The sequence below is a fragment of the Theropithecus gelada genome, chromosome 1, assembly GCF_003255815.1.
Source record: "Theropithecus gelada isolate Dixy chromosome 1, Tgel_1.0, whole genome shotgun sequence".
NCBI lineage: Eukaryota > Metazoa > Chordata > Mammalia > Primates > Cercopithecidae > Theropithecus > Theropithecus gelada.
Window position 1 is genome coordinate 219,496,800 of NC_037668.1, and position 15,179 is coordinate 219,511,978.

At 50.9% G+C, this 15,179-nt stretch overlaps 1 protein-coding gene across 1 annotated transcript in view; it reads left to right on the top strand.

The window, feature by feature from the left end:
• Positions 1-14,167, top strand: part of KIF26B (kinesin family member 26B) — a 558,166-nt gene extending 543,999 nt beyond the window's left edge. The window contains exons 13-15 of the mRNA XM_025392049.1: positions 8,649-8,851; positions 9,380-9,530; positions 12,860-14,167. Of these exons, the coding sequence (XP_025247834.1) occupies positions 8,649-8,851; positions 9,380-9,530; positions 12,860-13,008 (503 nt within the window). The 3' untranslated portion in view covers positions 13,009-14,167. The remainder of the gene's footprint in view (positions 1-8,648; positions 8,852-9,379; positions 9,531-12,859) is intronic.
• The last annotated feature ends 1,012 nt before the right edge of the window (positions 14,168-15,179 follow it).

The following is a 15,179-nucleotide window of genomic DNA, read 5'->3' on the forward strand; positions in this document are numbered from 1 at the left end:
TGGCAGCGTGACCCACACCTGCTCGCTATGGGGGAAGCCTGGCTCTTCTGCCTTCCGTTCCCTCACCCCGTGCCCCTCTGCTCCACAACCAAGGATCCTGTGGACTGTTCAGCGCCTGTTGAGGGATCAGGTGAGGGTACCCACCCTCATGACCTAGTGGCTTCAGATGCCCCTCGTGTGAGGTTGGTGGCCTCTAAGACTCTGGCAGCCTCTCTCAGGGATGTGGATAATGCACAGTTTGTCCCTTTGAAAGTGCAATGGTCGAGGCCCTTCCTCCACCTCCACCCCAAACATACTTGTGGACAGTCACGTTTGCACACCTGCCACAGGGGCTGCCGTGCCCCCCCCCCCCACACCCCACACACCCTGGGACCCGAAAAGCATGTTTTTTGGGACAGTCTTTCTTTGCCATTTCTCTTTTTTTTTTTTTTTTAAAGAGAGAGAGAGACTCACTCTATTGCCGAGGCTGGAGTGCGATGGTGTGATCTTGCATCACTGCAACCTCTGCTTCCCATGTTCAAGCGATTCTCCTGCTTCAGCCTCCTCAGTAGCTGGGATGACAGGCATGCACCACCATGTCTGGCTACTTTTTCTATCTTTAGTAGAGACGAGGTTTCACCATGTTGGCCAGGCTGGTCTCAAACTCTTGACCTCAAGTGATTCACCCGTCTCAGCCTCCCAAAGTCCTGGGATTACAGGCATGAGCCACTACACCCAGGCAGTCTTTGCCATTTTTAAGAATCTCCTATCAAAAGGCACATACTCCAGAAGAGCTAATATATAAAGCCCACTGACTTGTTAATTAGAGTTTTGGGTGGCACGTGACAGTCAGTTATGATGGGCAAGGAGAAGAGGACCCAGGTCACAGCTGGTGGCCCTGGAGGTCTTGGGGTAGGTGAAATGAAAGGATGGTAAGGAGAGAAAAAGACAGAGGCAAAAGGTACCAAGAACAACTGAAGCTACTTGAGAATTTTGCCTGGAATCATCTCTGCTCTTAAGTGGCTTCCAAAGAAATTGCCCCTGCTCATTCTTTAGTCTAAGGGCTTAAAAAAACGAAATGAAACTTACGCAGAGCCCCACATGCAATTCTATGCCTTGGCTGAAGCCAGGGCGGCCCGGGTTCCTGCCCTCCTGGCCTGTCCTCTGCCCTCTCACTGCCCTTCTGTGCAACACTAGGCTCTTCACACGCTCTCAGAAGCCAGGTCCCTGCAGGGATCAGTGCCCGCAGCATCTTTGGAAGTAAAAGATGGGGTGAGTGACAGATGTAGGGTCTCCCCTTTCCTACTGCTCCAGCAACTGCCCCACAGGCTTGTTCTGTCAGTCATGGGGTGGCTTCTTCCTGTTCTCCCATCACAGGCGAGCACAAACTCTGGAATGTTCCAACCCAAATGTTAGGGCTGTGGTCAGTGAACATTATAAAACATTCATCTTCCTAGAATCAAAGAAATCCACCTTAAGGGACCATGTAGGTATGCAGATGTAGCTTTATGATATGGACAGCCCCATCTGCTCACCTCATCACAGATGACAGAGCTTGGCCATGGGGATGTTAGGCTGTAAGCATGGTAGGGAATCATCATGGCTGTCAGTACCTTGACGTCTATTGTTTGCCAGGTGGGGTATGCTTCAGTCTTTGATGCTCTTTGACTCTGCTTCACTTCACCCCTCCATCGCAGAGACAGCACTTGGAGCAGAACCCCATTTAAGACAAGTCGAAAAGGCAGAGCCATTCCATGTAACGTAGCAGCTGCTGTGTCTTATGGCCAGGGCCAAGGGCTTGAAACGTATTGATAGTAGTAAAAATAACAAGCAGGAAAGCAGCTGCCGGCCTTCCCAGTACCTGGTTAATGAACACTTGTTATTCTAACCCACGCAGGCTTGGTCTTCAAAGTCCAGACGATGTGTGGCCACATGGCCACGTATGTTTCAGTGTCCCACAGTGCTTTCATGCACTCAAATTTACTGTCTTGTTTCTACCAGTCCATTTCATTATTTCCGTGGCTTTCACAGGTTTTTTTTTTTTTTTTCAAGACTTTTATTTTTTGGTTTGGCGGTTACACTGGAGTGAAGAGGAAGAAAAAAAACTGCTTGACGAGCAGGCAGCAGGCTCCGCGTATGCCCTTGCTCTGGGCTAAGTGCTTTCGTAAATGCTGTCCTCTAGGAGTCTCTGGTTAGGTAAGGCTATTGGAGGAAAACGGTGTAAAATTAAAATGCCAGGGCAGGTGCTAGAAATGGGATTTCACGTGGAGTGCCAAGAGAAGACCTTTGTCATGAGCTGCTGTAGATCCAGGCTTCATGATGGATGTGGCAGTGGAGACGTGCTCGTTTCAGGTTAGGTGACCTTGTCTTGCTTATTTATGATTATTATTAAGAGAAACGGTGGCTGTCAGACGTGATCAGCATAAATCAAGAGCAACTTCTTTAAGAGAAGCTATAAAACTCCTCCAAGGAGATTCCTAACTAGATGGCTGGAGTTCACAATTATGAGAGGCGTTGGAACCAGAGAGGGACATCTTTTGTCTGAGACGGCTTATTTCCTTAGTAAAAACGAACTGGAATGATGGGGAGAATAACCTGGACCTCTCTGATTCCTTCGTAGGATGTGTAACAGCAGGAACGACCAGACATCACAATGGTTCGTTCTTGTCTTCTCATTCTTGGAGGTCCCTGTTGCTGCGTGTGCACGGGATTGGGCTTGTTCCGTCGGCCACAGCAGGGTGCAGTGAATTCAGTTAGAAAGCAGGAGACTTAGGATCTTGAGCTGTGTGACCTTTGGGGAATCACTGTCCTCTTTGAGCTTCAGTTTCCTCATATGCAAGTCAAACGAGAGGATTGGTAGATAATACCATGGTCTCTGAGCTGCCCACATCATAGGAGACTATGCAGATAAGTGAAATAATATTGATGGTCATGTGATGTCTTTTCCTTAGAGCAATCTGTAGTCGGTGGGATTGATTTTCAGTTGTTAAACGTTGACCAGGTGTCTTCTGTGCTCTTAGAGCTTGGTGATGTGGAAGTTTCTGGTGTGTGGGTGGAGGTGGAGGCAGCTGGCACAGGGGACAAGGCCACTGTAAGAAGTTTGTCATCTAATTGGAGAGAAAGGGTGAAAAGCATGGAATAGAGAACAGTGAACTGAGTGCACTGCCAGATGCTGAGAGGGGAAGTGAAGACCCAAGTGGAGAGAGCATTTAGACAAAGCAGGATCCTGCAAAAGGCAGAGGCTGCAGACAAACGTTGGGATTGAGCTTGGTCCAGGAAGGTGCTTACAGCGGGACAGGCAGAGAAGGGTGCAGGGCACTGAGGCTGAGGCAGGAATGGGACCACAAGCTCCCAGCAGCAAGAGCCTGGCCTGTGGGCAACACAGTAAGAATAACTCAAGCAAGGGATAGTCCCAACAAGTAGAGCAAGACACTGGGAAACATAAGCCCAGATCAAGTCACACCTGGAACATCTGGGAACTACAAGAACAGTACACATTATATTCTACATAGTTCTATAAGAAGATACAACATATTATTGTAGGTGGCAGTGGGGAGTCATTGCAGGCTCTTGACCAACGAAGTGATTGGGTGAGAGAAATGATGTTGCTTTGATTGATAGATTTTCATTGCTCCATCCACAGTTCCTTGCCAGCCCCTCTATGGTCAGCACCATGAAATTGTGTATAGCCCAGAGCCAAGAATGAGCCCAGGTGGGGAGGGAATGTGTGTCCTGGCCAGTGTGCATGGCAGCAGCTGAGGGTGTCAATCCGTGATACACAGTTGATGCCATAATTGCACCAGCCGAGCCCCCTACCCTGAGCCCCCAATCCTCGCACTCCCCCGTCCCCATCATCCATTATATGTTACGTCAATTCTCTTGTCTTCCTCCAGTCCCTGACATTGCACCCTCATCCTGGTGTGTTACTTCCTTGGACTCTTTCCCTTGCTTTCCTTTGCTTGGACTGGATGGGGAAGTCTGACCAGCAGATGAGCGCCTTGGCCTGAATTGAATTCATTCCCACCGCAGGGAGGCTCGGCACCAGAAAAGCCCTGCAGGGAGGGAGGGAGGGTCTGCCTGAAGAGAAGCTCCACAGGGAGGCATGGTGCTCTGGAATGCCCCAGACCTTGACCTGCCTGGACGTGAGCAAGGCCTGTTCTACACTTGACTCAGCCTGCTTGGTGCTGAGCACTGGGCTGGTGTCGGTTACCGTTGGATATTATTGATTGATTCATTGATGGGCTGGCTGCTTGGTTGGCGGTATAGTCCTAGAAGTTTGCTCATATTTTTTTTCCTGTGTATTTCTCGTATCTTGTTCTGCTGGTGGTGCTTTAAGTGCTGAGTCTAATCTGCTACTTTGTCATTCTAAGCATCAGACACTGCCTTTCTGTTGGTGCTGAGTCAACATCACTGACTGATGGGCCTGTCTTGTGAGTTGTGACTTGCACCTGTAGTGAATTGAGCTAGCAGCTTCAGTTCCCAGAGTGCTGCACAAAAACTTGTGACTAATTGCTCCTCACCAAGGCCCGAGGGCACCGTGGTTTGCTCTGCCAACCTCTCGTGTTCATTTGGTTCTCAGGCACATCCTGGTTTTAAAAAATTCTAGCAGCACAGTGGTCCCCGGCATAATGAAAATCAGAGGAAGGCAAGCCGCTTGCTGTCAGAGTTCAGATTTCCAGAATGTTTCCAAGAGAACCAGCCTAGAGCCAGTTGAGAGTAGGTTCAGAATGAGAGCCTTTTTGATTACACAGTTGGGGAAAAAGGAGGAAAGTCATTGATTCTCTCAGACACCAAGAAAGCTCTTCAGATGAGAACCCCAAGGAGAGTAGGTGGCAGTGATGCTGTGAGGTGGCACTGCAGTCCTGGGTGCAGGGTTCAGAATCTCAGAGGACATGGGAGGAAGGCCGCGACCGGCATCGAGGAGAGTTTGTGGCACTGGGGAACCTGCCTCTTTCTCATCCCTGGCACGCGAGCCATTTGCCTTTTCAGCTAAAACACGACAGCAGGCCATACAGCCAGCATCATTCTTCGTCACGGAGCTGGCTCCTTGCTGGTCAATAAAATCACATGTATTGATTCATGTTCTCTTTCTCTCTGCTCTGATATCTACGGTTCCTTTCAATATTAGTGCTTCATGCTTTTTTTTGACTCACGGTCTTCCTAGTGCCCACACTTTGAGTCAGAATGCAGACAGTGGGTGATGGAGCAGAAAGCTATGCTGGAGGGCTCTTGGGGGCAGAAGTATATTCCCCAGGGAGAGCTGAGAGGCCTCAGCACTGAGAACGCCCATGCTTCCCGACACTTAACCTCAGCAGCAGCATCTGCAGACTCGTGTGGGGGCTTCTGTCTGGACTCCGGGATGTTGAGAGTAGAAGACCCAATGTCAGCTTCTCACGTGGGCTGTCAGCGCTGCAGGTGATCCAGGAAGATGGACTGGGATGGGTCCGCCACCCCTCTTACTGCACGCAGCTGTCGGCCAGGCCTGGAACGGGAGGGGCGAGGGGTGGGCTCAGCCTCTGCTAGTGGGAGAGGTCCTGGTTGGAAGTTTCCTTGAAGTATCAGTGTTGACGTTCTCAGGTCAAATCTGGACCATTTCATGTGGTAAATCTATGTTGGCAGGTATCAGCCTAAGTGCTTTGAACATGCTGCACTTGTACATGCCTGGACCGGATGCCAGGCTGATGAGCAGGGAGGGGTCAAGAAGCAGGAGGGAGCCCAGCCCACCGGCATCAGCAGGAGGCTGGCCCTGGCTGTGTGCTCCCCGATCAGACAGGCGGCATCCAGTGGGGCACCGCACGACTCTCGCCAGGGTGGGGCTCCCCCAACACCTTTCTTAGAGCTGATGGTGACCTGACCCCACTCACAGCCTGGAAGGAGGGGATCCCTGTCAGAGACTGGGCTTGGCAGAAACCTGGGCATCTGCTTGAAAGGTGGAGATGCTGGAGCATGCAGAAAATCTAAGAACCCTTATTTATATGGGGCCCCAGACCAAGGTCCTCGGGTCGGTCTTTGCCCAGGGATGGCATCAGTACCATCGCTTCCTGTGACCTTTCCAGTAACGTGAGGGCACCACTCTGCCCCTGAACTGCCTTCAGGGTACTTCCCTCCATTTCCTCAGCCTGACCACATTACCCCTGTCCCAGTACTTGGCTTACCCTCATCATCACCTAAGTGAGGCTCACATGCACCTCTGGAGGGAGACAGGCGCGGGAAGAGGGAGCCTCAGCTGGAGGTGCAGGAACGGAGTATCAATCCATTCACGGGACTGATGTTCTGGTACCTAAATTCAGAAGTTTACAAAAATCCGAGACACTTGTTCATTTGTGTGCAGGAAGAAGGTATTCCAGCCCCCAAACCACACCTAACCTGACAGCGGGCACTCACTTCCCACCTTGGGAGGGATCGATGTGGTGAGGAAGTTCCAGGTTGCTGGGTGGCATGGAAAGGAGGCATTGGGAATTAGATACCTGCCAGGATATTTCTATGAAGCTGTTGTAGCCCAGGGAAGTGTCACTCTCCAGGTGTTTTTACTTTCTCTACTCCCATCTCACATGGTGCCCTGGCATGGGTATTGGCAGGAGATGGAGGGTGGCCCTCGTCCCAGACATTTTCCCATCTGATCACGTCCCATCCGTGGTAGCCAGGCTCCAAGATGGCCCCCATGGTCTCTGCCTTCACACCCTCCTGTATTTCCCAGAGCTGGTCTCTGTGTCGAGTGGGATGTGGCAGCGTGACGGTATGTCACTTTCATAAGCAGGTTATACCAGACGCTGCAGCTTCTGTGCTGGGTGCCCCTCGTGCTCTCTTGGGTCATTCCCTCTGGGGGAAGCCAGCTGCCATGTCACAAACAGTCCCGTGCCGGAGAGGCCTGCGTGGCAGTGAACTAAAGCCTCCTGCCGTGATGATATGAGCGAGCTTAGAAACGGAAGCTGCAGCCTCAGTCAAGCCTTCAGATGAGTGCAGCCCCAGCTGACTCCTGAGAGGCCCTGAGAACCACCTGGCGAAAACTACTCCCAGATTCCCACCCACAGGAATATGTGAGATGAATGTTTGCTGTTTTTGCCACTGGGTTTGGGGTTAATTTGTTAACCACCAGCCGTTTCACAGGTTCCTTCCACGGGACAGAAGCTAGAGTTGAGGCACAGAAAAGCTAAACAGTTTGCCAACAGTCAGCTAGCTTGATCAGACTGATTTAAAATAAAAAACCCAAAACTCTGATCTGGTCACTTCCCAGCGTAAGTGTCTCAGACACTAAGGAGACAGACAGTTGCTTTATTCCAGTGGTCGATGTTGCTTAGTTTTGTTAGTTGGGGCCTGCACTTTGTTGGAAACTAAACGCGATTGTGTATGTGTATACATAAGATCAAATCTGGGCTCTAAAAAGTGAGGTTTTGGCCGGGTGCGGTGGCTCACGCCTATAATCCCAACACTTTGGGAGGCTGACGCAAGCGGATCACTTGAGACCAGGAGTTCGAGACCATCCTGGCCAACACGGTGAAACCCTGTCTCTACTAAAAATACAAAAAATTAGTTGGGCGTGGTGGCAGGCACCTGTAGTCCCAGGTACTCGGGAGGCAGAGGCAGGGGAACCCAGCAGGTGGAGGTTGCAGTGAGCTGAGATCATGCCACTGCACTCCAGCCTGGGTGACAAAGTGAGACTCCCTGTCAAAAAAAGTGAGATTTAATATGAAGCAAAAGGAGCTCAGATCCCCGAGTTCACTTTATAGGGAAAATTAACACAGTAGTGAGCGTTCCTTGTTGTCTTCTGGAGGAGACATGCTTCAACTGACATTTGTTCATCAACACTGCAGTCCCCTGTGCCATGCAAGAGTTTAGTCTCCATTCCGGGAGCCTTGTGTTTCACTAATACCCAGGGTCTCTTCTGCTGAGAAAGAAAGAGAATAGATACTGGGAGAGAGCACTGGCAGTGCTTGTCACAGTGTGTGAAGCATGTGAAATAGTGCCTGGCACGTAACCGGCGCATGTCAGTGCTGCTGCTGTTATAAGCAAATCGACAGTGTTTTTTGGAACTCCTGTAATGACATCAAACGCTCGGACCTTTTGACCCATCCATGCTGAGGATGTGCCAGTGCGGCTCACAGGTGTAAGCTGCATGTTTCACAGGTGGAAACTAGGAGGCAGTTCTAAAGATTCCCCCGGGAGTTGGCTGAGCTAAAGCCCAAGTGTCAGCTTAGGGGAGGAAAGGTAGAGGTGGGTGGTGGGAAGTGGGAGTGTTTAGCCCTGCCTCAGATCCTGGGGTGCTTGTCATGACCTCATCTGTTACATCCACAAAATATTTAAAAGATTGAATTCAGGCTGGGTGTAGCGGCTCACACCGGTAATCCCAGCACTTTGGGAGACTAAGGTGGGGAGGATCACTTGAGGCCAGGAGTTCGAGACCAGCCTGGGCATTATGGCAAGATGTCATCTCTACCAAAAAAAAAAAAAAAAAAAAAAAGCTGGGTGTTGTGGTGTCACTTGTGGTCCCAACTACTTAGGAGGCTGAGACAGGACAATTGCTTGAGTCCAGGAATTCAAGGCTGCAGTGAGCTATGATCGCACCACTGCACTCCAGCCTGGGCAACAGAGCAAGACCCTATCTCCAAAAAAAAAGAAAAAAAAATTGAAATTCAGAAAGACTAACTCTTTGGGCTTAATCCCCTCCTCAGGTTCTCAGAGACGGAGGCTTATCCCAGCACTATCCCTGGACACCTCTTCCCCTGTGAGAAAACCCACCAACAGCACAGGCGTCCGCTGGGTGGACGGCCCCCTGCGGAGCAGCCAGAGGGGCCTTGGGGAACCCTTTGAGATTAAAGTCTATGAAATCGATGACGTGGAGCGCCTGCAGCGGCGACGAGGGGGCGCCAGCAAGGTGAGGCAGCCTCCCCCACCACCCTTACGGGGGCCCAGGCAGGGCCCTGGGGAAGACGGCCCAGACCCAGGCTTCCCAGCCGGCTTCTGGCTCGGGTGGTGGGAAGGGGGCTTCTGTCCCAGCAAAGGGCCTTTGGACAGAGGCTGTGGAGAGAGCCCCGTGTTTCTCTTGCTGAAATGTTGTAAAGGCTCCAAAGCCAGGGGTGGGGGCTGATGATCTTGGGGGCTTTTCTGGCTCCTTGAGGCTCCCCGTCTTAACCAGTCTTTGTCCATCTTGAAACACCCACCACCTGCTTTCTCAATTTAAGAATGGCCTGTCATAGTCCAAGAATGGCCTGTCATAGTCCCACCTTGTGAGGTGTCTGAACTGACTGGCCTGTCGAGGCAGAAATGTGGCCGAGATCACCTGGGTCCCTCCCACACGTCTCCATCCCCAGCCTGTTTTCCGTCAACGATACTCACAGGTGCTCCCTGTGGCGTGGGCTGGGCGTGAGCAAAGGGCCCTTTCTCCTCTCTGTCTGTGTGCTAGGAGGTCATGTGCTTCAACGCCAAGCTGAAAATTCTGGAACACCGCCAGCAGAGGATCGCCGAGGTCCGCGCCAAGTACGAGTGGCTGATGAAGGAGCTGGAGGCGACCAAACAGTACCTGATGCTGGATCCCAACAAGTGGCTCAGTGAATGTAAGGCCGGGGTTCCTTCCCTCCCTCGCAACTACTGGGCTCCCTCGCTCACCAGGCCTGGCGCGTAGCCCAGGGAGCCAGCGACAGAGGCTGTGTCCACCTCCTCGGTGTCAGGATGCCCACCACGTGGAGGAAGTTGCACCCAGCGAGCAGCGTACTCCCCCGGGGCGGGTGGGAGGGCCGGGGCAGCGAGGGGTGGTGAATATTGCTCTTGCAAGATTATTTCTTACGTGTCTCAGTCGAAAACACCTGAAATGAGATTTTCCCCCCTGCTTGTGGCGGAAGATCACCCAGACATGAAGACTGTTACAGATCTGCTCCTCGGTCCCAAATCACACTGCATATCTAGCCTGAAATAGACAAGAATTTATAGAGCCCTTAATAGGCTAGAGTGTACCGTCCTAGAAAAGCTGCGCAGAGAACCCGGAAAGCAACGAAAAAAAAAAACAAAAAAAAACGACAGCCACAGGATTATTTCCATTTAATAGCCCAGGATGACCCTAACCATCTAATAACAATTCAGGACAATTTTGCTCTCTTTGAAAGATGGATTCAATTGTCTCTTATTTATTTGTTCCTGACCATTCCATTTAGCACAAAATAAAACTTCAATCTGGTCCCAGCTATTACACTGATATAGGAGCTAATGCTGGAAGACTTAGTCTGTGGGGTCAAATACATTCCTGCCATTCAGGTTCTCTCTGCCTCCCCTTCCCGTCCTGCCCTCAGCCTCTGGCAGGCGTCCTTTGTACTGTCCCTCCCCTGCTCAGCCCCCACCCTCTTCCGGTCTTCCCTGGCCAGTGCGGAGGGCCTGCAGGCAGAGGCTGGAAGCTTAGGTTTATGTTCCAAAGCAGCTGGTTGAAAAAATACTGGGGTGAAACGGTCCTGGGTCAAGCTACGGAAGAAAGTGGCAGGACTTGTCGGCCTCCCGGCCGTGCCGCCACGTGTAACCGCAGTCTCCCGGCAGCTGCCTCTCCCTAGGAATAAGGTGCTAACATTTCCCTAAGGACTCACTGGATTCTTGGGACAGTCTATGGAGCATCCTGTAATAGTAAGTTGCAGCCTTTGCAGCTGTGGCCACAGGCATACAGACCTGCTTTGGCTGCTGGCTCTCTCACAGACTAGCTGTGGGACCTCGGGTAAGACACTTCACTCTGAGCCTTGACTTCCTTAGCTGTAAAATGGGAAAAATAATGGTGACCACACCACAGGGCAGTTGTGAGGTGTAAATCAGTACCTGTTGGTCCTCTTGGTGCTTATTACACTGCTTGGCTCAGGATGAGAGCTCAGGATCTGGTAGTAATTATTAGTATTATCCCAAAGTTCAACAACAGGAGACATTTCCTGGCCAGGTGTGGTGGCTCACGCCTGTAATCCCAGCACTTTGGGAGGCCAAGGTGGGCAGATGACTTGAGCCCAGGAGTTCAAGACCAGCCTTGACAACGTGGTGTGAAACCCCATCTCCACCAAAAATATAAAAATTAGCTGGGTGTGGTGGCAGGCACCTGTAATCCCAGCTACTCAGGAGGCTGAGATTGCACCACTGCACTCCAGCCTGGGTGACGGAGCGAGACCCTGTCTCAAAAATACAAATAAAAAACAGGAGGCATTTCCTTCCTGCCTGCTTGCATGATGCCCTGAGCTGGATCTTCTGTTAGAAATGTGAGCAAAGACATGAACTCGTCCTGTGAGGGCATTTCATCGAGGGCACTAATGGGGAGGGCAGACGGGGCGAGGGCGTTGGTTACTGTCTGCCCGTGACATGCGCACGGGGCCCTGTGCTTATCCCCCCTGCTGCGCATACCCTTTTCCTTGCTTCAGGAAGCCCTGGCCACTTAAAGATCCCAGGGGCCTCCTTTCAGTCAGTTCTCTGTCAGTTCTCCTTCATTTTTGCTATTTTCATTAACATTTTATTTTTAAGAACTGTTTATGCCCAGGGCAGACTTGAAAATTATCTTCATCTTACAAAGTTGTGTTTTTTCCCAGGATGGGAACAAGCTGAAACATTAATACGTACGTGTTTAGCTGCTTCCAGGAAACAACAGCTTCCTTCTAGTCTTTGTACATATGTCAGAATCACTGGGTTTTTGATGCTGAGAAAGAAAATGAACAGAAAGCTACATGAAAGGGGAAACACAGATTGTTTCTTGAAGATGAATTGAAAACAGTAATGGAAAAAAGGATCAATGAGGCTGCCTGCTGACTGTTCCCTGTGGGCAAAAGGCAGGGGACTGGCACGGAAAGATCCATTTTTAGTTCTATTTCTTCGTTCTGATGCCACTTTCAAGGTTGTCCAGTAATGTAGTCTGATGTGGTCATAGAATGATGGCTCCTTTTGCTTTTTTGTTTTGGTTTTTAAATATTACACTGGTATTCTGGAAGGGCCTTCGGTCTCCTTCCAGCTCTAGTCCTGGTTAACTGCATCAGCCTCAGTGAGTCATGTCACCGTCCAGCTCTCAGGGACCTCATCTGCAGAAAGACGACACTCTGCAGACGTCAACTCTAATCCCCGATGTTTCCATAGTGTGGCATCGTTTTCAAATCAAGTTCGTGTTCATTGTCTCATTTTATCTTCACAGCAACTCAAGGCAGGCAGGTTAGGAATTACTACTCTCACATTCTTTTTAAGGACACTGTGTCAGCCGACGTGGAGGTCCCAGAGCTCGTCTCTTGCCTGGGGTTCCAGGTTTGGCTGCTGTCCATGCCTTTCCTCCTCGTACTGGGAGCCTGCTGGACCCCTGGAGCCTGGGCCAGGCAGCCCATCCCTCTGCCCAGCCACCTCTAGACAAAGTAGGGGACTTGATGCCAGAAGGGGTTAATTCCAGATACTTGTTCTTCAGGCCTTGAAGGATACAGACTTTTTACTCTGTGCAGGCCTGAACATCAGGAAAGGTATCTGGGTTATAATCCAGAAACATCCTTTCATAAAAGGGGGCAGAAGTATAACTGTCACTCAACTGAGACCCCCAGAAGGGAGGGACTCTCCCCACCTCAGCTTGAAGTATTTACTTGATAGTGAACAGCATGGTAGAGTCTGTCAAATCCTGCGATGGGGATGGCTGGAGGTAGGGGAAGCGAGAATGTCCCCTTGTTAGTCAGTAGAATCTCAAAAACACGTTAAGGATCTAAACACTGGTAAAGAGTGTTCCGTTCCACCCAAAAGAGGCTGAGGATCGGGCAGGAGGGAACCCTGCGGTGGCCTAAGGCAGGCGAGTTAGACCTTTAGAGCAAGGGGTAGATGTGGGGGTGGCAGCTCCAGGCTGAGCCGTCGGGAGATGCTTCGCGCCCTGTTTGCTCTGTGTCTCCATCAAGCTCTTCCTCTCTTGCAGTTGACTTGGAGCAGGTTTGGGAGCTGGATTCCCTGGAGTACCTGGAGGCCCTGGAGTGTGTGACGGAGCGCCTGGAGAGCCGTGTCAACTTCTGCAAGGCCCATCTCATGATGATCACCTGCTTCGACATCACCTCCAGGCGCCGGTAGAGGAGCCAGCCCCTTGTCCTAGCGGTTCCCCGCTCCCCAGGACTTCAGAGACGGTGCACGCCCCTAGGCCCTCTGTGCCGGGGCATCAAAGACAATGAATGAGGATGAAGGTTGGTGGCAAGTCTGGAGCGAGCGTTGAGCGGAAGGCGAGTTTTTTGTTTTCTGTAGGAAAGGCGCAAACGTCAAACACCCATGGAAGGAGAAAAGGATGGGAAGCCCGAGGGGCGTCAGCCCTGCGAGACTGAAAGAGCACTTTGAGGAACCTTACCTTGTTTGTACATAAGAACTGCTAGCGAAAGAGACCTCACTCTTCTCTTGCTTTCGTGAGAGAGGAGCGGGGTGGATGTAGGATTGCTGTGGAAAGCGAACACAACAACAAAAAGACCCAGAATGACTGATTAAGTGCCTTGCAAACCTTTATTATTATCCAAACATTTATGTTCATACTTTCTTGTGTACAGATGGTGCTAGTCAAGATGAAAACAACAAAACAAAAACATTTTGGAAATGTATTCACAGCTCGTTTTCTCTTGGTGTTTTATCCTATTTCTGACTTGCTGTTTCTAAGTAAGTTGTGTTTGTAGAGCTATTTCCTAATCAGTATTGCTTATGAATAAATGTTACCTGTCTTTTATGGTTATTCTGGTGAGGCCACTCCAACAGAACAGAGAGGCTTCCTCGGCACGAGCCAGTGTGTGTGTTTCCAAAGTAGGTTTGGAGCAGCAGGTGACCTCGATGCCACATCCCAACAAGCAGCGTGGTCGGGGCAGACCCAGAAGGTTGATTGTGGGGCAGGTGCTTTAGAGAACGGGCGAGGAGCCGGACGCTGCAGCATGGGGGAGGAGGAGTCCTTTGCGACCTGGGTCCTCCCTGCTCCTGGGAGGTGGGCTGTGTGTTCTGTAGACAGTTTGCCCCCTTCAAGTCCTCACACACGTATGGTTCCCTGACCCACAAATCCACAGTTTGCCTGGCCCTCAAAATTCGTATTCATTTTTATTCCAAGGACTTGAAGGAAAGCTGGAACCAATTCACCAGAGCTGTATTTTCTAGTGTTGTGAATTGACTGAACTAGGATTTTCCCCAGCTGAGAGACCTCCTCAGGCTTGTTCAGAGACTTCACCTGTATTGGATTAGAACAAGGGTTCTTGAGACGGTACATCTTGTCTGTTGTCCAGAGTCCAAGGATTTCAGCTCTCCTACGTCCCAAAGCCTCTATGCCAAGAAGGGACGGGCTTGTCCTCTCAGTCTTTGCCCCTCTACCCAAAGGCAGAGCTTCCCTCCATAACTCCCACAACCCTGGATATCAGTCTTTGCCCCTCTACCCAAAGGCAGAGCTTCCCTCCATAACTCCCACAACCCTGGATATCAGTCTTTGCCTCTACCCAAAGGCAGAGCTTCCCCTCCATAACTCCCACAACCCTGGAGAGGCAGAACATAGCTGAAGAGATGGATGTCCAGGTCTTGGCTCCCAACAACTCAGGACTTCAAATTTAGGTGTTCCTCCCTGTAACAATTCCCTTAGGAATTACACCCATTTTAGTGATTGATAGAATCCCCAGGTCCAGAGTGGTCAAGGGATTTGCCTGATCAAAGCTGTGGTGCTGATAGAACAGCCCGGAAGCCAGGAGTCCCTGCAGCCTTCACATCAAGGACAGTACTTAGGCATTTGCAGAGTACGCTTCCCTTTTGCCCTCAAATGCAGCATATCTTCATGAGCCTGTTTCCAACTAGGCTGCCTTTATTAACCAACAACTCAGCCCCAGCCACTCCCCAAGGGGGGAAAAAAACACTACATTGCTGGCTCAGTGTACCTCTGGACGCTGCAGCCCACACAGCTGGCTGAACTCGGTAAATGGGAACCAAAGTCTTGTGAGCTTCACATGATCTGCTCCTTTGTTATCAGAACAGGGTTCAGGTGGCCCTGTTGGCGGAAGCCAACTCCCTGGGTCACGAGTCTGGCTTTGCACTTTTCCTAAGAATCTGCTTCTGTACAAACAGGAGACATGCCCACATCTGCCAGCTGAACAGGCTCAACTGCAGGGAGAGGCTGCTCTGGCATGGCTCAGTCTCCCTTCTATGCATCTCCCAAGTCTGATAAGTTTGTTGCCCCGGCAAGCAGGACCTCCCTAAGCTCCTGCGCCTTGACCCCATTCTGCAGGACAGTCGCGTGC